Genomic DNA, 25,272 nt, shown 5'->3' with positions numbered 1-25,272 from the left:
TGGCCACTGGGAAGGTATTGGCTACGATTGCATGGGTTGTCAGATTTCATCTTCTCTGCAGGTGTCTGGAGTCTGCGGAAGGAGCCAAGGTCATCGACAAGTATGAGGAGATGATGCAACTGTTGGACAAGTAAGTGTGGATGTTATTTTCCTGTATTACACCACAGGTCATCAGGCTTGGATGTATGTATCACTGAATAAAAGAACAGAAAGGGAGGTTAAACAGAATAGACGGTGACAGAATGAGATGTCATCTTTCAGGACTGTAATAACCTTGAAAGCCAATCACATTAATCAGATATTAGCTCCCTCTGTGGCTGTGACTTCACACAGACTCAGCTTTGAACCTGCATGTTTGTGATTTTGATAGTTGAGCGTGTAACATTTATGAAAGCAGCCCCTGTGGAGTAGCATGTAGACACGCAGCTTCGAGCGTGATTTATGTTCTCATTACTGTGGCGCTGCTCCACAGATTATTTCACAGGACTCCCATAATCCCATATGTTCCTTCACTACTCACTGATGCCAAGTGAGGAATGGCCTTTTAGACCATATCCAACATCAAAAACTGAAAGATAAAGCATCCCATAGGTCAGAAAATTCTGTTTGTATGGAATCAAACAGAATTATGTTAGAGGCAAAAAGAGAGAGAGAGAGAGGGCATGTCTGTTTTTACACTTGTGTAGAAATGTCTTCACAGCATGACGTTACATGGCACTCTACACATGGTAGCTGATTAAAGCTATATAGGCAGTAACATGTATCAATGAGACATTCATTTGATGAAGAATGAGAGGAGGAAAGAGAAGCTCCATTTGTCCATGTGTTGCCTGACAATCTAAGCCTATAGCAGCAGAACTAAGAGCTGGTCCAAGGCGGACCTGAACCAGCCCTAAATATATAAGAATATGATATTCTTATATATAAGATCTTAACATCAATACCAATACTTACTGGGAGCCAGTAGAGAGGCTAAAACAAGAGTGATGGGGTCTCGCCTCGGGTGAAAAGCTGACAGCTGAATTCTCTAAACATACAACCTGCAGTAAATATAGATTCTGGCTGTTGAGGGGAATCAAAGCGTAAAGAAATACAATCTTGTAAAAAGGTCTGTGTATTTCAAACATATTTCTAGGATAGCACAAAACATGATTGACAAATGAGGGAGGACACCTTATGGAATAAAAAAAAAAAAACTTAACTATTTACATAAAGAAGTCAATGCTGTATCTTAAGGGATAAATCAGTTTTGTGTGAAATGCCAGGATGAGGAAGAGACAGAGTGGACTGAGCATTCAAAGCTTCCACAGAATCTCCATAGAATCCCATCTGCTGCATGACCTCCAGTCTGCTTGGCTGCTTCCTGTTGGAAGAAGAAAAGAGCAAGAGATGCAGGTCAACAGAGAGAGAGAGAAAACACAACAAACAGATCAGGCAGATAATGGGTGGAAATGAGCCGGTATAGAAATATATGCTGTTTCCAAATGGGGCCTTGTTTAACGCCCGCCTCTTGTTGGTATTCATGACCTCAGTATTTTCTGAAAGGTCCGACTTCACAAGTTGTGACCTGTTTGCTGACATCTTCAGAGTGTTTCTCTCTCTCGTTTTCTCTGTGACCTCGGTAGGTGAGAGTCATGGATAAAGGAGTTGTGGTAGTTAAGAAATCAGCATCATAACCCAATAAACTCAGGTCATTTTGAATTTCCAAGGGGGCGATATCAACAGTTGCAGAAAAACTGTCTTGACCGGCAACCGATCAAAGCAATGAAACCCAGGACTTAGAGAATCAACAAATGCTGTTTGGGCAGTTGTTTGCTCTTCTTTTGGAAAAGAAATATACTGTCCATTAGATTCAGTAGACCTCTCCACATCAGCAGTAATGAAGATGCTTGGAACCAGAAATATGTCTTTTACACGATAGTGAATATGTTTTGGTTTTGGACAGCTGCCAGAGAAAAAATGTATTTTTGATCAAATGATATGTCTCCTAATTGAAGAAAGATATTATCACTTTAATTTAAAATATCAGCAGCCAGTATATTGTTTTAGAGCTAAGATGAGGATGAATGTTAAGTTACAGCTATTCCAGACCAAGCTCAGAAAAGAGATAAGTGAGTCCTTACAAGTATGGTAATGTAAAAGTGTGTGCGTGTGTGAAAAGGTCTTTTGTGAATGATGCACATTATTACACACACACACACACACACACAAAACCAGACAGATAGCCATTCTTTATGTTCCACACACTTAATATGACTCCTTCACTCGATGTGCCCCCCCACCCACAGTATTGGAATGATGAACAACAGCAGTTCTTTGCCCTCAATTTACTCCCATCAGAAATTAGAGCTCTTGTTATGCTGTAATAATCATCGCCTCAGTCGAGAGTGAGTGCCACCATTATTATACATTTTCCAGTCAGGAACAGAATGGGCATCCTCACTCATTACCCCCACAGACAAAATGCAGTGTGATTTATGGCCATGACCGAGGCATTTGATTGCCTCTGCGTCTGCGGTGCCACTATCAGGAAATGAAGCTCACAGCAGAAATCCAATAAGGAGCACACAGTGCACACTTAAGTTCTCGTCATAATCTCAGCTATTTACAGATTGATATAGCTGTACAGAGCCCTGAAATGCTGTCTGTTCCCAGCCTCTTGCAGATGAATCAGCGTTTATCCTCATCTTACCCCTGCACACCTGCGTGTAACCCTCCTGAACTGCTGCCTTTCCCTCTGCCCTTGAACAAGCAAATGACGCCTCTCATTCTGTTTACAACCTCGGATTATTTGGGGAAAATTTCTCAATCATATGCCTCTTATTTGCTTTGGTTGATTTCTATGTTGTTTTCATACCTGTGCCCTTATGAAAGAAAAGCTCCTTTAATGGGAACTAGTGCAGGTTTTGTTGTAAACCTGCCTGTTTGGAATGGGCTGTTTGTTTGGCCTGTGGTAATGTTGGCTGCAGCTTTCTATCTGAAACTGTAAAAGTGACCTGCGTTAATTGAGCCGCGACAGGTAATGCTGCATTCAATTACACCTCGGAGCTCGGCTTTGGAATGATGTCCCACCTGAATAATCAGTGTTGATAACGTTCCTGTTGCACATTTGGTCGGAAGTCGAAGAAAGAGAAAGCCTGTCTTGCGGCTGCCCTCTCGGAGTTTGTTTACGTTAGCCAGCTAGCCATTGTTAGCAAAACCAGTTCAGAATAACACATTACATGGCATTTCAGGCATACTAACACCATAATAACACTACCACAGAAAGTTATCGGATAATACTATGTGTACGACAAATTTAAGTGCTGATAAACAGTAAAAACTACAGCTTTTACTTACTGTTGATACACGGAGCCGCCATCTTGGATTTCGAAGTCAGGGGTGGTGAGGTTCCTCTGAAATTGGGACTTGAGGGGGAGTTCCAGGTGCAACTTCCGAGCTCCGAGCTATAATGGAACGCGGCATAAAGACTGAACCCTGAAGCTGCTCCACTGCTGCTGCACAAAGAGCTGTTCACCTGTTTATTTAAAACCTCACTGAAGCTCGACTCTCTACACAGAACCCTGAGAGTCACAGTCAGACGGACAGAGATTCCTGCAATTATCCGAAAGATACGAAACAATGGGTATATTTCTGTGTGATAATAACTTCTGTTTGACTGAGATAAAGGGTTGTTTTCTGTGTGTTTTCCATTCCAGATACTCCACCAGTCTGTATGAGACATGGACAGAGACCGTGAGCGAGAGCTCCCAGTACAACCTGAACCTGCCGTTAATCAGCAGAGACCCGGCCACTCAGCTGATCTCAGTCAACTTCAGCCCGCAGGTTTTTACATTAATCCACCTTGCTCTAAAAACTGATCCAAGGGAGGCTGCTAGAGGTGCCACTGTTTTTAAAGCTTTTACTCTGAGAAACTGTGGACACGCTCTGAGTGATATATTAGTTTGGTTATGCCGTATATCAAACTAATCTCTTTCATTAAACATCTTCCACTAAGTGTCATACACCTGCCCACAGCTCCATAACTCCTTAAATAAAGTTTTGTTTCCCCTGCACAATTTAACAAGTTGAGTCAGTATTTCAATTTTTCATTTAAAGGTAGTGATGTTGGGCCATGCTGCCCTAAAGAGCTTCTAACTGACCTCTCATTAATCTGAGCTTTAGTGGAAAGTTTTCTCCCACCAACACCGAAACTGTAGTACTGGATCCTCATGTTTTTTACTGTGACATAGGGCTTACATTTTAAATAGTGGCTGCCTTCACCGATCAAAATCTGTCCATCCAATTTGACCATCAAGTTGTGAATATGTTGTTATGTCTCTCAGTGCCTCTGTCGTCCTCTTTCTCAGCTGGCGTCTCTACTGCGGGAGGTGAAGTACTTGGAGGCCAGTCAGACTGTGGCCATCCCTGAAACTGCAATGCAGATCTACACCACCAGGGGGCAGCTGCTGCAGTATGTTGCCAACCTGGAGCTCACCAGTGGCGCATACAACAAGGTTGGTGTCGATGATAAGCCATCAAGGAAATGTATACACGGATGAAAATAAAGTGTGATATCAGCATGAGGTGGATTCACAGTTGGCAGCAGGGGAAACATGTCAACCTCTAGATGGCAGTCTGAGGCTTTTTAACCCATGCTAGCATCAGTGCTGCAGAGACGGGAACATCCGTTAGTTAGTTGAAATATATAAGTCCTGCTGTTGATGTCCCATCCTCTCATGTCATCCTCTCAATTGCTTATGCTCACACTATAGAGTAGTAGTTCCAGACATTAACATTAACACTGACTGGTGTGGAAGATAAGCTAAACTAAGCTAAGTTAAGCTAAAATAAGATAAGATAAGATACACTGAGGAAATTCAATAGTTAGTTTGACACGAGGTGATAAAATCTCCAGTATAGACAAAAGTAGTAAAGTCTCACTGTTCCATTCCTCCAACAACCAGTTACAAAATATACAATCACAATATCCTGTGGCTCAGGAGCTATAGCGGGTCGTCCACTAATCTCTGGGCTCGTCCAGTCTGAAATGTGCCCTTGGGCAAGACACTGAACCCACAATTGCTCCTGAGTAGCGTGTGAATGAGATGCATGACATGTAGACAAAGTGGTAGATAGAGGAGTGCTGTGTAAATGTGTGTGCAAACGGATGAATGTCAACTTTACTGTTGAGGAGTTTAAAGTGCTATTTAAATACAGTCCATTCACTGTATCTCCTCCTGTTCCTGAATTAGGGAGTTAAATATTGGCCAGAGGTGTTATTATAATGATATCACTATAATGTGATGTTGCCTTTTAGATTCATAAAAGTCATCCTTCTCAAATTGTTTAATTAAATAATTGTCAGAGAATTTGTCAGAATTATTCCTTAATTCTTGAAATATGATTCCTGATTAAGAATTGTCTTTTGTGAAATCAGCATACCCTTGAACTTTGACCATCAGAATTTATTAAGTTCATGTTTTAGTGGTGAATATTTGTTTAATTTGAAGAAATTCCCTTTAGGTGTTCACTAGAATGGGACACATAGACATACAGACTGTAGACTAAAACAAGAATTATTTTTTGGGAATAAGATCCTCAAATTATCCAATTGAGGATGCACATTGTGTGTTTGAATTCACTTACTGACTTTAGACATTAGAACATAAAATTCTGTTATGTTGTTGTAATGGGAAATGGGCAGCTCAGCCACATGTGTCACAGCTGCCACAATTTTAGAATTACAGCATTTCATTGCTTCAGGTAGCAAAACCCTCAAGTCCGATTAAGTCCTAGCAACATGTTTGGATCCAGACACAGTGACTATAATGAGGACAACACCCGTCTTGCTGCTCTGGGCTCTTGTGTGGCCTTTCACTGGCGGTTCTATTAAAATGATATTTCTCTGAACGCTTAATGGGAGCTGGAAATCACATCACATCCCTCTTTTCCTTCTTGTTTTCTCCCACTGTTTGTCTGCAGGTGATGCACTCTGTGCTCGACGTGGAGCATCCTCTGGTGCTGGGCCAACTCAGGGACATCGACGCTCAGCTCAAAAACGCTGAGGAGAGTCTGAACTGGAACAGCGAAGGTCTGGACATTTACTCATACTAGCAGACGCATAATTGAGAAATTACCCATGTAATTGTTTTATTTTTGTGACTGTTAAATGGTCGGTTTGACCCGCGTTACATAAAACATTTGTTCCGCACTTGCTGCCATGGTGATAGTTTTAGCTCGACAGTTTCTGCCTGCACCACAGGACAGTGGAGGTAAGTACATTTCATGAGTGGTGCTCACAGCTTTAACAAATTACATTTGAACTACTCAGTAGCAGAAACAGTGAAGCGGTGAAGTCGTCCTCTCCCCTTAGCAGAGAAACACCCCCAAAGCATAATGTTTCCACCTCAATGCTTGACGGTGGGGATGGTGTTCTTGGGGCTATAGTCATCATTTCTCTTTCTCCAAACACGGCGAGTCGAGTTGATGCCCAAGAGCTAGATTTTGGTCTCATCTGACCCCATCACCTTCTCCCAAGCCTTCCCTGAATCATTCAGGTGTTCATTGGCAAACTTCAGATGGGCCTGTGCATGTGCCTTCTTGAGCAGGGGGACCTTGCGGGCGCTGCAGGATTTTAATCCATTGGAGCATAGTGTGTTACCAATGGTTTTCTTGGTGACTGTGGTCCCAGCTGCCTTGAGATCATTAACAAGTTCCTCCCGTGTAGGTCTGGGCTGATCCCTCACCTTTCTCATGATCATCGATACCGCACGAGGCGAGATCTTGCGTGGAGCCCCAGACCGAGGGCGATTGATGGTCATTTTGTGTTTCTTCCATTTCCGAATAATGGCACCAACAGTTGTCTACTTCTCACCAAGCTGCTTGCCGATGGTCTTGTAGGCCATTCCAGCCTTGTGCAGGTCTACAATCTTGTCCCTGACGTCCTTAGACAGCTCTTTGGTCTAGCAACGCCTCTATAGCTTCACTAAGACATTATCATGCATTGTATCGTGTATGTGCATGTGTAATAAATTCACAAACGGTATTTTTTGGGGAACAAAACAGTGCTTTCTCCTCAAGTCTTGTCATCAGGTTGCCTCATTGGTTACCATTGGATGAAAAGAAAAACCTGACTCCGACTTAATTAAGGAACTTTAGGGGTAAATGTGTGTTGCTGAACTGCGTACAGAGTAGAGTCCGCTTGTTTCTGTTGTCGTCTCAAATGCCAACAGTTAGATTGCAAGTCCAACTCTGTGATGTCTTTTCTTCAATCTGCTGTTGAAGTCAAAGTGTCTGTCCCTGCTGCTGCGACCCATACAGAACGCTAAGGCTGTGTGTGATATTTGTTTAAGAATGAACAGCTAATATTTGTGTTTAAAGCAGCAAATGTAAAATTTATCTAAAAATATTTTTGTATTTGCTTTATAGTAAGCTATAGAATAACAAGCAGCTATACACAGTGTTCAAGGAGATATTTATTTGTATGATCAAAATCTTCCTCCTTCCTCCTACTCCCTGGTGTTTCCCTCCATCCTTGTCATTTCGAGGGTAGAGCAGGATGCTGAGAGATGTGACATGACAGGCTTTGCATTTTAAAACATGTAAAATAAGAAAAGGAGAGGTGTTCAATCATTGATATGCTCTGATTGACACTGCGCTGGCAGGCATGTTGTTAGTTCCTTCAGCCCCTGGGATTCCCAGAAGAAGAACGCAGCAGAAATGAGAAGAGAGTTTACGGTAAAAGTGAAAGCATGCGGCTGTCTGTGGGGACAAAGTCACAGTCCCTCTGCAGAATGTTCAGTAGCTGCACACACTTATCTCCTTCATGCTGCGCAGTGGGTGTGTATTTTGTGGATATACTTTGTTCATTTGGTAAAGGAGTATAGGATGACTAGTATTGTATTTATTTTGAAAAGCAATATATTATGCACTTAAAAAAAAAGTGAAATTTCCCATTTAAAAGTAAATAGAAGCTGTGTCCCAATTCAGGGACCGCATCCTTCGGAGGACCAGGCCAATCTAGACTTTGAAGGCTGAACTTAAATGAGACGGTCTGGTCTATGGAGGATTTCCTATATGTGTCACTAGCTTGTCCCACTCTTACCGGTGCATTGTTACCTAGTCTGAGCTGCTGCATTCACGTTAGCTTGCATAGCCAACTTGTTAGCTTCAACACCGGCACGCAATGAATCTGAGATAGGTCGTGCTGAGAAGGATCCACCCACATTTCTTCACCCCATTTGAAGGAGCCTTAGAATGGGACACACTAGTCACTCCGCATTGATGCCACTGTTCTTCAAATGCAGCGTCTGAGGGATGCAGCCCCTGAATTGGGAAACAGCTGGGAGTCTTCATTCCATGTTGGGCCTGATAACATCATGTTCACATGTGTATTATCATTGTATCCATGTGTCAGACATTGTTGTTGTTTTAGGCAACCTGGACGGTAACCTAGGCCTCAACCATTTTGATAGGTGCCAAGAAGAAAGACATGTTTGTAATACATTATGACTAGTCTGTTTTAAAAAGTCAGTCAAGCAGATGTCCATTGGTGTGTTTGTTAAATACACCCACTGGTCACACTCGATGCTGAGTGTGCTGGCAGACTGTATTTTGGTTGAGAGCTTTAATATTCATGCATCGACTAAAGCGAGTCTGTTTAAATGCTGTGAAAACTGCTGAAGCACACTCACACTGACATCTCTTTATGGCAGGGGAGGGGAAACCTTTTTCTTTCAAGGGCCATTTCAATTTTTATAACATCCTTTGCGGGCCATACTAATTAACTGAACACATATAGATATAATATAATGTGCTTGTTTTTATCTCTGTCCTCATTTGTTTGTTGCTGTGATTTTAACTATTGCTTGTGATTTTAATCTATGGCCTTCTATAGGGTATTTTCCCATCTTTATTCAGAATGTGGTCTTTCAGTTTGAGGGCAGGACTTATTGTGCTTGAACTCAAGTTTATCCTGCTTTGCTTATTTCCTGTGCTTTAGCTCTTCTTCTCAGGCTCATGCTGCTTCTGTGTGCGTGTGAAACGTCTACTCTCAGATTTCTCCTCTGCTCTAGGCTTTTTTCTTCTTCTCTCAGGTTTTTTTGTCATAATTCCCCAACCAAAAGAATGTTGGGTGCCAGGTTATTGATGTAAAACTCTTTTTACTGATAAAAAATCTCTTTACTTACTTACTTTAGTCACGATATCATACCAACCCTAATGCCAGCTGGAACTGTTTCTCTTTGTTGAGGCGTCTGATGTCAGATGGTAGTGATGAGGTGTAGCCATGCATGACTTGTTAAGACAGCAGTTCTCCCTTAAGTCAAACTCAGAAGTGATACGACTCTAAAATGGCTTTTTGCACAGCATTTGTTACGTCTGTATGTTTGCTATGGATGTTGTTCTTTGCTATGGATGTTGCTCTTTGCATTCTATTAGGTGATTTCTGATCTTTAGATTGTTTACATTAATGGTAGAAATGGTTACTCAGTCTCAGTGTCTCTCTTTGTGTCACAGAAGAAATTTTCTTTTTCCATCACCGTGAGTGCATCGACACAAAGCAGGCACACCGAAGTAATATCAGACAAGAAATAATTGCTTGTCCATTTCTCTTTGAAAGCACATCGTTCCTCTCCATCATCATCTATTTTTCTTGACAGTTGCTTTGATGCTTGTCTGCGATGACACATACAGTAATAGCTATGTGTGTGCCAGCCAGAAGGGACCTCCTTGCTGTCATAAATTTTTTTAATATTCCTGTTGCCTGTTTTTTATTCACGAATTGTCTAATGGGCTATATCAAATTCCAGAGGCCCCCCCCCCCCTGCTGTTTGGATATTATTCAAAGTAGTACTACAGAAAACTACACAATTTGTAATAGGAAACCAGAGGCGATGAAATGAGAGACCTCAGTTGTCAAACGTATCTTAATTATGCAGGTTAAGTTGTCTTCTGAAGGAAAAAATAAGACACAAGATGAACACATTTTTAGGTGATCCCGGTATTTCCCATTACATTCATTTAGCTGAAGCTTTTGATCCATAGCGACTTACAATAAATGCATTTAACCGTGAGGGTACAAACCCAGAACAACAAGAATCAAGTAGGTAACATTGCTTCAAAAAAGCAAAAACTACAAGTGCTACATATAAGTGGAACTAAACTGATTTTTTTTTATTATATATATATATATATATATATTTTTTTTTTGTTCTTCCGCTGTCTTGATGTAAATGGGGAGCTCGTTCTACCATTAAGGAGCCATGACAGCAAACAGTCGTGATTTTGTTTGAGTGGCTTGCTCTCCCTCACAGTGAGGGAGCAGCACACACTCTCATTCACTCTCGTTCTCACTACTCTGTCATCTTTCCCCCTCTAGGTATTTCGCAGTATATCCAGGAAGTGCAAAACTCCGTCTGTGACCTGGAGAGCCGACTCCAGAGAACCAAAGACAATGTACACGAGATCCAAAGCTGCATGAGGTCCTGGGCCACCCCTATGTTCAACAGGAAGGAGGACAAAAAAGATGCACTGCTCAATCTGGAGGACAGGGCTGAGAGGGTGGAAAGCTTTTACAGTCTGATCCGGTCCTCAGGAGAAAAGATTCACATCCTGATTAAGGTAGATAAAAGACGTTATTCTGTGTTTGTGTGAAATACCAAATAGGCTTTGAGTTTTGCTCTAATTTCATCATTCTTCACTGTTAATATAAGTCTGTGAATTCAGACTATTTTTAAATGTGTACATACATGGGAGAAATGGTAATGTTGTCTCTGTGTCACTCTTCGTCACGTCTCAGAGCAATCTGGAGCTGTTCAGGGCTGAGCCGTCTACTGAGGAGTGGAAGGCCTATCTGAAGTACATCGACGACATGGTCATAGACGGATTCTTCAACAGTATCAAACACTGTTTCAAGTTCTTCCTGGATAACACAGGTAGGACATTAGCGAGAAAGTAAAAAGAACAATCAAATCACAAAATTAAAAACTTATACTCTAAATTTAGAGGGTATATGCAGGTTATTCAAAGTAGGTAAACCTGCTAAAATAAGGTGATTGACTCTTCCCATTGGCAGTAGAAGAGTTTGTCTCACTGCTTTTTCTGTGGTGCATCATGTTTGATAATCTCTCACCTTTCGGTCTTGCCAAATGAACGCATTCACCCGGGACCTTGTTCCCATCACTGCCAATCGAAGCCAATAGCCGATAAAAACCTGTGTCTACTGCAGAGTCCTTTGACCTGGGAGTGAATGCCGATTGTATCTATTCTCAGTGCAGACAAAAGCCAAATGTTAGTGGGTGTTAGTGTGTTTTTTGTTCAGTGGCGCAGAGCAGCAAGCATGAGGCAAATGTCTCTGTTAGAAAGATTTGCTACATCGGTGGGTGCACAACACACCTACACTCTGGTTGTTACACACACAGATGATCTGCTCGTGTGTGAAGTGAAACGTAATTCTTTTGCAGGGAAGCGTTCTCTCTTACTACCTCCTGCTCCTACCACCTTTTAAATGGAATGGGACATGGTTCATTGTATGTCACATCCTAAATGCAACCCTATTGAACCATTAAATTAGCAAAAGTGGATTTGGACATTCCTTAAATGCACTTCTGCAATGTGCTTGGATACAAAATAGAGCCCATAGTATCTGTAGTACTGTAGCGATCTTACTATTGTTATTCCAAAGCCTCAAATCTTGCCGCCAACCATAAATGTAATATCAGAACATTCAGCACTACTCACTACTTTGATTCCACCATTAACTAAAAACGTCGTCCTCCAGCCAGCGCTGACTTGGAACGCCTCTGAAAAAACATGTCCTCAGGGCTTTTGATGTCAATTGGGTGTCCGCCTGTATTGGCTGTGGACATGAAATACTTCTGTTTGCTGGCACAAGTTTTGTCAACGGGTTTAGATGAATTGGGACGTGGTTCAAGATTCGTGGTGAATCGTTGCCAGCCTGTTACAGTATCCAGTTCATCTCCTCCTTGCTTCTACTTCATCATCCTCCTCTCCCTGTCCTTCTTCTTGTGTGGGTTCAGAAAATCTTTTACGATCAGGAAGCTTTTTGCAGGGGACTCAATAGGGGAGGGCAATGGGAAATATCATACGACAAAGCAGGATGCCAGGATGCTTTACTTACTTGAGAAGAGTTTTCCGTGTTGTTTTAACAGTTTCCACTTTTTTCCTTTGGGTCCAGACCAGAGAACTGCAGGGGCCCCTCTTTTTGAGACTGAGCTGAGCCTGAAGATCCCTGACATGGTGTTCTCTCCCTCTCTGGAGTCTGGAGCTGGGGACGGTTTCTTTGAGTTGGTGGAAAGCCTCATCAATGATGTGTTCAGAATTTCCTCACTGGTGCCACGCCTCGCCCAGCACATCCCCTTCCCCCACTACCAGGTACTGTTGTTTGTGGTTCAGCTCCAATATCTACAAAACACAGTCATTTCCCTTAAGTTGTAATATCTTAAATGCATATCCCTTCTATTTGCATGTTCAAAACTACTGACTAAATGCTGCGGTTGGTGATCTGTTTTCTTCAGGCTGACATGGAGGACATGGCTGACCTGGCTGACTTGCGTCAAGTCCTTATGAAACGTGTGCAGGGCGTCATGGAAACGTGCTGTGAGTTTCGCAGCTCTCTGCACCACTACAGCTTCCTGTACGTGGATGATAGGAAGAAGTTAATGCGTCAGTTCCTCCTGTACGGCCACTTTCTCACCAGCGAAGAGATGGAGGTTGATGGTGATGATGAAGTCCCAGAAAGCCTGCCAGCACTGGATGACTTCAGGGACGAGATAGACAAGTGGGTATTGGTGAAGCAGAGTTTGAGCACTTATTTGTATTTGCTCTTGAATTTCTGGTCATTCTTATGTTCATCTCAACTTTAAAGGATTGGAATAGGATTTTATTTTGGAGAAAAGATTGGAAAATAAGGTGAAATAAGCCTTAGGGGTAAGTTAAGCCCTTATGTACCTGAATGGAATCTGTTTGTCATGATACTGTAGGTATGAGAAGATCTACGAAGAGGTGCACGGTCTGGAGGCAGTGCATGTGTTCCATGGGTGGATGAAGGTGGATGGCCGCATCATGAAGAGTGCCTTGCTCAACATCATCAAAAAGTGGAGCTTCATGTTCAAACAGCACCTAATTGACAATGTAACCAACAGGTGAGGCAATATTTCATAAACTTGGGGGTTTTACTTCAAGTAAGCCTTTCTTGGTTGGGTGAAACCATAAGCTTATGACCGATAATGTTGGGAAACTTCAACTCAAAGCAATTTAGCACAAACCTTCTGCTTCGAGTTGATCTTTATTACGTTTACTCCATTCACCAGTAATGTGCACAATGGGCATATAGTGTAGTTGTTACATGTTCTATGCAATAATCTCCCTGACTCGTCGATAATAGCAATCTGCCAAAGTGCACCTGGTTTTTAAGGGGAATATGAGAAGGTGCAGTTTCCTTAATTGCATCCACACAGAACACATTTTTTCTACCGTTAGATTAGCGCATTTGGACACGTTCTAAATGGACTTGTGTCATGTGCTCTAACCAATACAGTCATATTGTTATAATAGAGCCGAGCTTCATATCCTTATACTACTTTATATGCTTAAAAACATATTAATGTTGTTTTTAGCCGGTTTAAAGAGTTTACAGATGTGTCCGATGACAATGCTTGTGTGTGTGTATCGGTGTGTGTCTGTGCGAGCGAGAGAAAGATAGAGAGAAAGAAAGCGTCAGGAGGGACTGAATTAATTAAATAATCTAACTATGAAGAATTTGACCAATTCAAGAAAAGTATCAATCATGACGTGGTGGTAAGTGCTACTATTGTGCCGGTGGCTTCGAACAAATCAACGTATGCACAATGAGAAGCGTGAAAATACATTTAAACAAGTAAAGCTCTTGTAAAATTGATGAACCTCTATAATGATCAGAGTCATTCGTCCTCAGCCTGTCAGACCTGGAACAGTTTATCTGCGTGACTAAGGCTGGCCTGGGCCAACAAGTGAAGGAGGGAGACTACGATGGCCTGGTGGACATGATGGGTCACCTGTTGGCTATAAAAGAAAGACAAAAAGCCACAGACGCCATGTTTGAGCCCCTGCAGGAAACCATCACTCTGCTGAAGGTGTATGAGCAGGAGCTGCCTGATGTGGTCTACAAACAGTTAGAGGTAAGGGCTGGTGTTCAGTCATTTCAGATAACTCAGCGTAGACAGAACCATTTCTCGTACTTTTACTTTGCATCTTCCATTTGCCCGTTCCTGTTCCACCCTCTTCCTCCTGGCCATTCATCATCTGTCACTCCTGCACCCCTCATTTTTCTCTCTTCCTCTTTATCTCCCTCTGTCTGCATCAAATCTATCTGTCCATCTGCAGGAGTTGCCAGACAAGTGGAACAATGTGAAAAAGCAGGCGGTGTCGGCCAAACAGCAGGTGGCGCCGCTGCAGGTCCATGAGGTGGCTAGCCTGCGTTGCAAATGTGCTTCATTTGATGTGGAGCAGCACACCTTCAGGGAGGACTTTCGCAGAAATGGGCCTTTCAGGTGAGGACAACTGAAACCCACTTTGCACCATATTAAATAACTACAGAATCCAAAGTCCAATATTTCAACATTTTTCTCAAAAGTAAAATGATATCTTCAACTTTCTATCAATCAGATACTTTGCCACTGGATATGTTTTTTTTAAGGTTGCTATATTTGGGGTCAAAGTTCAGTTTGGTTGAACTGGCCAGTAAATCTTATTAAAAATCAGCATCATTGCCTGTTAACTTTCAGTATAGTCAAAAAACATAATGAAAAAAAAAAGACATATAGTTGCTACAAGTGAATATTATATAACAAAATGAAACAAATGAACAGTGAACATTTTGCAGATATGTTTATTGAAAATATGTCATCATTATTTTATATGTATGAAATATAGCAGGATAGCATCACACTCAAGACCATGGCTTTTATTAAAAGATGGTCTTTCACCGACAGTTAAGGTGAAGTAGTAACAGACTTCATTAATAAATACAAGAAATATAATTAATAAATATGCTACAGTTGTTGACAGTGGATTAATACACTGTTAAAAAGGACCTGACATCTGCTTATAACTAGTGTATTATGTTTTGTAAGAATTCTATTAATTCTGCACCTTATAAATGATCAATAGGAGGTGAATGGAGAATGCAGATTTGCCTCAGTCAGTCAGTGAAGGCTACTTAATTTACAGTACTGACTCTGTTCAGCGAGAACCTTTGAAAAGATAAGACTGTCACCTTGCCTCGCCTTCTCACTTGATAATAGCGAAGTGTTATCTTGACGCTAGAGGTCACATCCGACAAGGCTAATTGAATCTTCACATAAAGATAATTAATTCATAGGTAGCGATGCTTCGTTATAATTGTCAGATTAGTTATGTGTGTAATTGGTCTCTTAATAACCTGGTGATTATTTTCCCATTAATGTCATTGTTAATTGTCACAGTGTGCAGTTAGGTCTGGTTATGCTGCAGCCAAGTCAGGCTTGGCTAAACTGCATCCGTTCATAAGCAGCTTGATTTATACTGGACTTGTGCAAATGTGACGGGTGCTTCTGTGCATCTGACCAGGTTTGACAGCAAAAGCCCCTTCGAGATGTTGGAAGTCTTTGACCAGCAGATCCAGGAGCGGGAGGCAGTGATGGCGTCTCTGGAGAAGTCTGCCAACCTGTTTGAGGTCCACATTTCAGAGTTCAAACAGCTCCGACAATGCAGGTAAAGCCCGACGCTGGCAGGCGAAGATACCAATCCTGTGCCAAATGTGAAGCTAATGAGTCTTTTGCAGTGGGGATCTTATTTTACCTTCACAGTCAGTGTTATTCAGTTGAATTCACTTTGTCCACTTCATCCCCAAGGCTTGAGGTGGGCATGCTGAAGAAGCTGTGGGACATGATCACCATGGTGGAGTCTAGCATCGCTGAGTGGACGACAACTCTGTGGAGAGAGATCCAGGTGGAGGAAATGGAGCAGGAGTGCAAACGCTTTGCTAAAGAGACACGGTGCCTGGATAAAGAGGTGAGGGGGGGAGAAAGGGCAAGACCAGGATGTATAACATACAGTAGTATAGAGGTTGAAAAGTGTGCTAGGCTGAGAAAATCTTAGATGAATAATTTAATTGCAACTGCAATTGACCATTCAGTGAACCCCTCTACAAACAGTTATTCTTCCATCATCCTAGATGCTGTCAGAGTTTAAGCTGCCTCCCCTTCTTACTCTTTATTATATTTGGGGGAAGTTTACACTCTTGTAACCCCAGACGTCAACCATTATAGAATTTAAATTCTAAACACATTTTTAAAGTATTTGTAAAGATCTCATACCTCTGCCAAGGCCCAAAATTCCCTTAGATTCAACACCAATTCCCTACTGAATCAACATTATCTCAGCCAAACATTGGTGGTAATTACAGGATTGTAGCCTGTTTGTTACCGTACAGCTGCTGAAAAAAATCTCTTGAAACCACATTTCTGATCTGGATTTTGTTCCGGATCTGTTCCAAATTGTAATATCAATATCAGGCCCCTAAACATGCCTGATTTTTTCATAAAAACCCATGAATTATTCCTTGGGAAATCTAAACATCTTTTTGCAACGTTAGAGAAAGTGACCGAACAGAGAGGGGTGAAACCATAACCTCCTCCGTGGAGGTAACACTGTAAGTCAGATGGAGACTTGCATCTTCAACAAACTCATTGCGAAATCATTCCTGGAAGAATCAGGCACATTTAAGGAACTGATATTTATAAGTGTGTGACATTTGGTGCAGCTTGAATGAAATTAAGGCTGTTGCACCTTGGCGGAGATATGTTCTCGCTGCAACTGTGTGCGTACCCTTGAGCAAGGCCTCTATGTGTAACTGAATAAATGTCAACTTAGTTAATTTATCTGTAATTAAATCTGAAATTGTGGCTCCAAGCAAAAGCCTTTCAAAAACCCTTGAAGTCATTCCTGCCCTCTGCCCCCTGTAGGCTAGAGCGTGGGATGCCTTCACGGGTCTCGACAGCAGGGTGAAAAACCTCCTTATCTCCCTCCGGGCTGTGGCGGAGCTCCAGAACCCAGCCATACGAGCCCACCACTGGGATCAGCTGATGGCCGCCACTGGAGTCCGCTTCACCATGGACGAGGTTAGCAATCTATTCTTAAAGATACGCAATGCGAGCCCTCTGTTGTTCTAATTCTGTTCATTGCTTTGGGCGAATGTTTTTATTGTTGAATTATTAGTGCACTTGCAACCATTTTTTAACATTTGAAATAAACTGTGGTGTTAATAGTGTGCCACTAGTACTTCAAGGAGACACGCACACATTATTGCTTTATTTTTTAAATGCAAAGTACTGTATAAAATTAGCTCTGGCCAACTATCGGAAAGGAAAGTAACAGGGGACAGTTGGACCTGCTTCACTTTTAAGTCTTTACCACCAACCTCCGTTACAAGGGTTGGACCCACAAATTCTAAAATAACTTTTTTATCGTTAGACGCTCGCCATAAATATTTATCCACTGGTTGCAAGGATTTCTAACATTGCTGGACTTGCTTTGAAAGTGAAGAGCAGCCATATCTTTCAAGGTTTTTAAAGGTCTTTACGACAGGCTTCTCCTCTGCTTTACACAGCACTTCTCAGGGCTGAATGATGATTACTTTTTTATCTCAACAATCAAAAAGCATGTACATTTCATATCTCTGAAATGACCATCAAAAGGATAAGCGGGACAGATGATAGATGGATGAACGGATCTCTGAGCTGTGATATTCAAGGCTCTTTTATGCTAACGTTAGCTCAAGCAGCTACAGTGCAGAGGTCTAAACTATGCCACTTGTTAGTCAGATAAACTTTGTATTGCCTTTGTACGAGCAATAATTGCAGCCTGTGAATATTTTACATAGGGCTATTCTAATTTGTCCGTCCACAGTTTCTTAATGAACCCAAAACTTTTTCATAATAACATAAGAGCTCTCTAACAGCCTCCATCAGCCTGGCACCATGTATATGGTTTCTATTTGTTTGTTTCTTTTGAGTAAGTCCTGTTTTTGGTTAGTTATTTCACTCAGGTAGTCAGGGAGATGTTTCTGGGTCTGACAGGCCAGACTGCGTGGTTGGTCCAGATCTTCTCATGTTTTGTTCTATTTGGCCTCACCTCCACACTCTACACAATATAGCTTTAACCGTAACTCTGGAGTGGAGTCCTCCTTATGTGTTGCAAAATGTTGAGATTGGTCCTGTAACACTGGCGCTACTGGGTGCTCGTGCTATGGTCCATAACTTCTTTACCATCCACGCAGTTAGACCTCATAGTTTCTGCTGCAATGTAGTTCTTTCTCTTACGTAGAACTTATCTTTCACTCTTAAGTCTGTGAATCTGTCGCTCGGAACCTGTTTGAAACCAGCAATCACAGCCTGTGCTCACCTGTCATATGTTACTAATATTATCATGTTATGTAATGCAGCCCATAATGCAGCCCAAGTACTGATGTCATTTTCTGTGAGCAGGATACTACTCTGGCCGACCTGCTGTCGCTCAACCTGCACTGCTTTGAAGAGGATGTGAGAGGAATTGTGGATAAAGCTGTTAAAGAGATGGGGATGGAGAAAGTCCTCGCCGAGCTCAACACCACATGGACAGGTACGGGAAGGGGACACCTTGTTTAACCAGAATGCAAAGTTTTTCCAGTCCACTGAGTTTATCGATCGCACGCAGGTATGCAGTTCCAGTACGAGCCCCACCAACGCACCCAGGTGCCTCTGCTGCGCACGGACGAGGAGCTCATTGAGACGCTCGAGGACAACCAGGTCCAGCTGCAGAACCTCATGACGTCCAAGTACATTGGGCACTTCCTGGAAGAGGTGTCGTCGTGGCAGACCAAACTGTCTATCGCCGACTCCGTCATCTCCATCTGGTTCGAGGTGCAGCGGACGTGGACCCATCTAGAGAGCATCTTCATTGGCTCTGACGACATACGCAAACAGCTGCCTGAGGTGACAGACAAATACCACCACAGACACACACACACACACATACGCAATTACTTACAGCTCTATATTTCAGGTATACATCAGTGACAAGCTCATAATCATGCAAGGCTACACCCTTATGTTGCCATATGAACCCAGATAGCATGACTGTTATAGCTGTTAATTAGGAATGCATTAATTAGCCCATACTCCCAGTTTAAGAGCTGAGATTACACAACTGTTTTAATTGCTCCCCTGATGTTCGGGCTGTGCTTAACCCAGATGTTTGCTATTAAACCTGTGATTCTCTCGTCTCTCTTGTGGAAACCTAAATCCCCTGACCGTGTTCCTCTGTGAATTCCTCTGCAGGACTCCAAGCGCTTCGAGGGAATTGACACCAGTTTCAAAGAGCTGGCAAGCGAGTTGCATCAAACTCCCAACGTAGTGGAGGCCACCAATAAACCAGGGCTGTTTGCTACGCTTGAGGAAATGCAGAGCATGTAAGACGTCTTTCTGTTTCTTCTTCGTCTGTTATCAGGGGCAGTCTCACAAATAGACTGACTGTTTATTTCTCTACAGACTATCTCTCTGTGAAAAGGCTCTGGCAGAATACCTGGACACCAAGCGTCTGGCCTTCCCGAGATTCTACTTCGTCTCGTCAGCTGATCTGCTGGACATCCTGTCTAACGGGACCAACCCACACCAGGTGCCTTCACTTATATTTGCCTGAGGGGGTGGCAAGAAATGTTATGCTTCAGTGTGTTCACAGAGTCAGAAAAATACTGTATGCCGCACTTCCTACAAGTTACTTTTTAACAGTTTTTTAAAACCATGTTCCACTGCACCATTTGGCTCTTCTGCTGAATGCTGTTGACTTGTGTAGTTCCCACAGTGCCCACACAGGGGCAATGTTGCTCGTAGTTTTGCAGCCCGCACCAACCTCCATCATCAGGACACCGTCTTATGCATTTCCTGCTCGTAGGAATAAATCACTGTAAAGCACAACTTGCCACTAAATCTCTTTAAGAGGAGGTTAGCAGGCATGCAGCAGAACATGGGTCCTGCCCTTCTATTAACAACTCTGAAAAACAGTAATGAAATGTTATTTATTTGTGCAGCGGCAAAGAAAATACCAGTCAGGCCGTGAGCTGAGTGTAAATCGAGCCCGAGCTTAATGTGTCTGTGTGTTTGCTCAGGTCCAAAGGCATCTGTCTAAGCTGTTCGACAACATGGCTAAGATGCAATTTGAAGAGGATGGAGAAGGGAAGCCCACTAAGATTGCACTGGGCATGTACAGCAGAGAGGACGAGTACGTCCCCTTTAATCAGCCCTGTGACTGCACTGGACAGGTAAAAGAGACCTGGAAACTTTGTCCCATCTTTAAAATTGTGGTGCCGCAACTTCCAATGACTCATTATCTATGTCTCTATTAGGCGTTATGCTGACAGTGTCACTATGTCTGTAGATGACTGCGATAGATGAGAAAATTCACTTACCTGCCATTTTATGTAATGGAAAGACATTGAGGAAAATATGTAGCAAATACAGATATCATAACCCACAATAAAGGAGACGAATAAAATTTAGTCTGTCATTGCCCCTCAGGGGTTTTGCATATCAAAGCCCATAAATCCATTAATTTTCCATTACATCCAATAGTATTTGCCTGACTCCACATTCACTCTAATGCTTATTAATGACCTCATTAGGGTCCATTGATAAGAGAACCCATTGGTGCTTACGTGACAGACAACGCAATATTTTTCTACATTTGTATTCATGGGCCTCTATGTGTGTGTGTGTGCGTGTGCCTGTGTTAGGTGGAGGCGTGGTTGAACCGGGTGATGGACTCCATGCGCAACACAGTTCGCCATGAGATGACTGAGGCAGTGATCACCTACGAGGAGAAACCCAGAGAGCAGTGGCTGTTTGATTATCCAGCTCAGGTAAAAACAGGCTCAGTACACATCGATTTAACTGACGACACTCACTTTGGGGATTTTATTTTTAGTCACCTTCTCCAACATCTGATGGATCTGTTCCAAAATCACTACTATGTCTCCCATAGACATTTCAACCCAGTCCATACACTAACTAACGCTTTACACACAGAGTTGAATCTTCTGAACAGTGTAATTACAAATATGGGTGTGCTATATTAATGGAACACTTTTCCCTACTTGCAAATACTTATAATTTGGAAAAGTAAGTATTTGATGCTCTGAATGGCAAAATACGTGGTAGGGTAGGGTTGCTAAGTTGTCTCTGAATTTATTGAAATACTCGTCATGTCCCGATTGCCATCAAGAAATAAAGTTTGAAAAAAAGCAGATGTCTGTGGCCCTCGCAGGACTGTAATAAATAGACCAATCACTTCATTTGGAAATGAAATGATTCACTAGTGTACCTGTCAGTCACTAACCGACCTGGTGGCCTGCGTGCAAGGGAGCAGTACATTTTCCAGCTCTTCGTTACATCTGCAGGTTCTCCTCCTCTCTGGCTGTGTTGAAAAAAGCAGATCTACTATTGGAAGGTTAAGGCAGCCTGTAGCCTGAGGGCAAAACTCAGGGCAAAGAAGTATAAACCTCCTCATGAAGCTTGTTGTTGTGAGGGCATGGTGATGAAATAAGGTGGCATAAATTACCATGTCAACACTTTTATCTTCTCTCATGTGGATGATGACAGCTGGACACAGTTGGCACGATTTTACTAAGAAAATCAAAGTAGGGCTGAAAATAGAAAGTGGTCTTTAGTTGCAATTACACCCTCGACAGATAAATGACCAGACCTCATAAAACGTGCCTAGCCCGCCTCGTCTTCACTGAAGTTGACTTTTCACACTGATCAGCAAAAGCAGCCGTGGTTGTCAAGAACTAACTTTGCATCTCAGTCCAAATTCTCCCACATACAGAGAAAACTCTGTGCTCTAAAGGCGAGGGGTTGCCAGTTTTATGTATGAAACACAAGGGCATATTGTGAGACCATATGCTTTGTTGGCTCAGTTCCTACATTTGTTTCACATTTAGATGCTGTCTTTTTTATTATTATTTATAAACAAGGATAGATCGGGAGAACATCACGAACACAGAAATCCATCTACATTAATTCCATCACTTCTATTTTCTACCTTTCGTTGCCTCGGATTCAGGTGGCGTTGACCTGCTCTCAGATCTGGTGGACGTGTGACATCGGCATGGCTTTCATCCGGCTGGAGGAGGGCTATGAAAACGCCATGAAGGATTACTTCAAGAAACAGGTGACCCAGCTCAACACACTCATCTCCATGCTGGTTGGCCAGCTCACACCGGGCGATCGGCAGAAGGTGATGACCATCTGCACTATAGACGTCCACGCCCGAGACGTGGTGGCCAAGATGATCGTACAGAAGGTGAGCAGGGGGCCATAAATCTGGTTCAGAACATATCATATACAAACTCTTATGCAGACATGACGGCTGCATTTTTTGAGAGGATGTAACCAGTGTGTGATGCTGTCAAGTTATTCAAGCAAGGTGTCTCACCACCATAATTAGAAGGTGGAAAAGCCCAGGTTATGTTTGGTATTTTATCAATCTTTGGTTCAAATGAGTTAAATTTTTCTTTAAGGTGGACAATTCTCAGGCGTTTGTGTGGCTCTCCCAGCTGAGACACTGTTGGGGCGAGAAGGAGGGGCATTGTTTTGTCAACATCTGTGATGCCAACTTTACCTACTCGTATGAATACCTGGGCAACACTCCACGACTAGTCATCACTCCTCTGACGGACAGGTATGGTGGTTTCCTTCTTTGGGCCTTTGTTGCGAGTGAAGGGCGACACAACACGATTGCCTGAAGCTATTTCAATTGACCGTTAGCTTACTGTTACTACATCAAGCAGTATCCATTGATAAGAAAGAACCAATTCAATTTGATTGTGGATCTGCACCTTTGTTCAGATCCACATCCCCACCAAGTTTCGTAGATCATCAGCATCGTCCTGCTGATAAACATATAAACACACCAAAGGACAGGGGTGAAAACACAACCTACTTGACCAAGGTAAATAAAATAGTAGCATCCAGGACTGGCTTCCACAAAGTGAGAAAATACAACACCATAGATGTGCTAGTTTTAAACTAATGTTTGGGGTCCTTGAAGTAACCGTGGGTTAGGTTACTCAATAAATCAAAGTGACATGTTAATGTTTGAAACTTTGATTAGAGCAGATAAGAACAAAGTTTAATTAATTCTTTACACATTCACACATGTGCTTTTGGTTTTCAAAATGCTTAATAGAGAAAAAAGGAGACCAACTTCCATTCACTTTAAACTGCAAGTATCATTCTCGCTACAGTCCCATGCACAAGCTCAAAAGACCGGCAGTGTTTGTAGCAAAATTCAGCAGGCTATGACTGAACAGTCAGTAAACAGTCTGCCGGCCAAAGTCAGCCAACTAATTCCCTCAAAAAGGTTAAATGAAACAAGTGCTTAGCAAGAGTAGCTGATTTATAATCCTTTGGTGGGATGATCAAAACTGCCAATTTGCATGGAGGTAATTCAAAATCCAGTCTAAGTACATAGCAACAGTCTAGTTGTGTTGTTAAGAACTGAGCAAAAGATAAAACTCTTGATTTGAATCATGACTTACACCCACCACATGCAAAACCTTTTAGAACAAACCGTTTGGGCTCTGTTCCAACAGGTTGTTTATGCACATGCATGTGTTTCTGCAGTATTCCTGATAAAGTTTTAACTACACAGAGATGAATACCTGCCTCCCAGAGCCCTTTGGCAAACTGCTGTGTTTGACTGTGCGGTTTTCCGGACTGACCAGTATTCCCTTTGAAGCTTGAACAAAGCACAAACAATAGGCTTTGATGGCTGGATCAGCGTACATGTAGCGAGACTCCACCATATGGCGCATGCCCTCACTGGGACCCGCTAAGACTCACATAGTTTGCCACTGGCTTTCATTTCAACAATGGACCATGGACCAAGGGAGCTGGGTGTCAAATCCTTTAATCCATGACTTGAGAAAACAGATAAAAACATGTTTGCTCCACAATATTGTTACACGGCTGTCTTTGCAATGGAGTCGGCAAGAGAAGAATTCATCTTGCTGCTGTCAAGTGAAAACCTGACATCACAGTATCTGAAAATGAAAACCTTGTTTCAGCTTGCTTGACAGTGTGGATGTCTGAGTGCATCCTGAAGGATTTTAAAGGGTCAGGGTTACAAAAAACGGGAATAATGCCTCTGCCAAACATTCACATCACCTTTTACATGCATGTTTGTCCAGACCCCTATAATATACTATTACTAATATACTATTACTACTATCTAATGAACAATTTCAAGGAGACAGTATCTAAACTATTGTAAAATATGGTCACTGTCCCCTTCTGTTCCTGAGCTATGATGTTGAATTATGACAAGAAAAGTGTTTGTGACAAACATTAAGATGTCCTTTTTTAAGTGATTACAAATATATATGGATAATTTATCTGCATTACAACTGCCTCCAAACTAACTGTACAACAAACCCATGATGAAAACACTACTCTGATAAAAATATGCAAATGACCCATTATTAACATACATTATAAAAATCTAACAATACAATGCAACGCTCAGATACTTTACAAATCCACAGATACACATAAAGTAAAGTGGAATAATGAAATCATTAATTAACAAATAGTAAACTATTTCCGTAGTTGATGGCTCTGACTGAGAAGACGCGCTAACATGAGCTGGACAGAACAATCACACTGGATATTCATATTGATTCTGTTTCTTCTCCATGTTGAGTTTTGATGCCTGACACAGTAAGCAGACCTGGATAAGAATATCACGAGCTGATCATATATAGAAATATATATATTAATATATATTTGGCAGCATAGGTAGTAGTCATATTTTAAAATCTATTCTTAGACACTGGGAACCAGTGCCAGCACAAATAATTAATTTAATTTAAATGGATGTAAATGACAGCAGTGTTTAGCTGCTCCAAAGCTATGCACACTGTATAATGAACACAGGCCTGTGTGTGCTTGTTTACTACAAGCTGACTATACCTAGTGTGGCATGTTCACCTTCTGCAGCAGTATAATTAGGCTAAAGGAATCACTGGTGCTAATCTATAACAGCAGGAATGTTATTGGCACAATATTAGCATTCGCTCAATACTTACTGCAGGAACTCCAAAGCTGCAGCATTATGCAAAATGGCAGAATTGTTTTACCCAGACAACACACACACACACACACACACACACACACACACACACACACACACACACACACACACACACACACACACACA

The 25,272-nt window shown here is 42.1% G+C and overlaps 1 protein-coding gene across 1 annotated transcript; it reads left to right on the top strand.

Moving 5' to 3' along the window:
- Positions 1 to 110: 110 nt before the first annotated feature.
- Positions 111 to 22,798, top strand: LOC117753430 (dynein heavy chain 9, axonemal-like). The gene is made up of 23 exons (XM_034571507.1): positions 111 to 130; positions 3,699 to 3,825; positions 4,350 to 4,496; positions 5,965 to 6,073; positions 8,417 to 8,475; positions 10,252 to 10,602; positions 10,781 to 10,916; positions 12,179 to 12,375; positions 12,519 to 12,781; positions 12,984 to 13,145; positions 13,937 to 14,159; positions 14,365 to 14,531; positions 15,589 to 15,732; positions 15,873 to 16,032; positions 16,986 to 17,141; positions 18,507 to 18,639; positions 18,715 to 18,992; positions 19,338 to 19,468; positions 19,548 to 19,674; positions 20,165 to 20,317; positions 20,789 to 20,914; positions 22,117 to 22,356; positions 22,610 to 22,798. The coding sequence occupies exons 1-23, from the start codon at positions 111 to 113 to the stop codon at positions 22,796 to 22,798; spliced, it is 3,798 nt and encodes a 1,265-aa protein (XP_034427398.1).
- The last annotated feature ends 2,474 nt before the right edge of the window (positions 22,799 to 25,272 follow it).

This window comes from Hippoglossus hippoglossus, chromosome 19, assembly GCF_009819705.1.
Source record: "Hippoglossus hippoglossus isolate fHipHip1 chromosome 19, fHipHip1.pri, whole genome shotgun sequence".
NCBI lineage: Eukaryota > Metazoa > Chordata > Actinopteri > Pleuronectiformes > Pleuronectidae > Hippoglossus > Hippoglossus hippoglossus.
The sequence above is the reverse complement of the archived record's forward strand: the minus strand, read 5'-3'. Positions and strand labels throughout refer to the sequence as shown.

Excerpts from the sequence above, each read along its gene's own strand:
- LOC117753430 (XM_034571507.1), top strand. The coding sequence starts at position 111 with ATGATGCAACTGTTGGACAA. Across the intron at positions 131-3,698 it reads ATGATGCAACTGTTGGACAA|ATACTCCACCAGTCTGTATG; the intron begins GTAAGTGTGGAT and ends TTTCCATTCCAG. Across the intron at positions 18,640-18,714 it reads GCTCAACACCACATGGACAG|GTATGCAGTTCCAGTACGAG; the intron begins GTACGGGAAGGG and ends GATCGCACGCAG.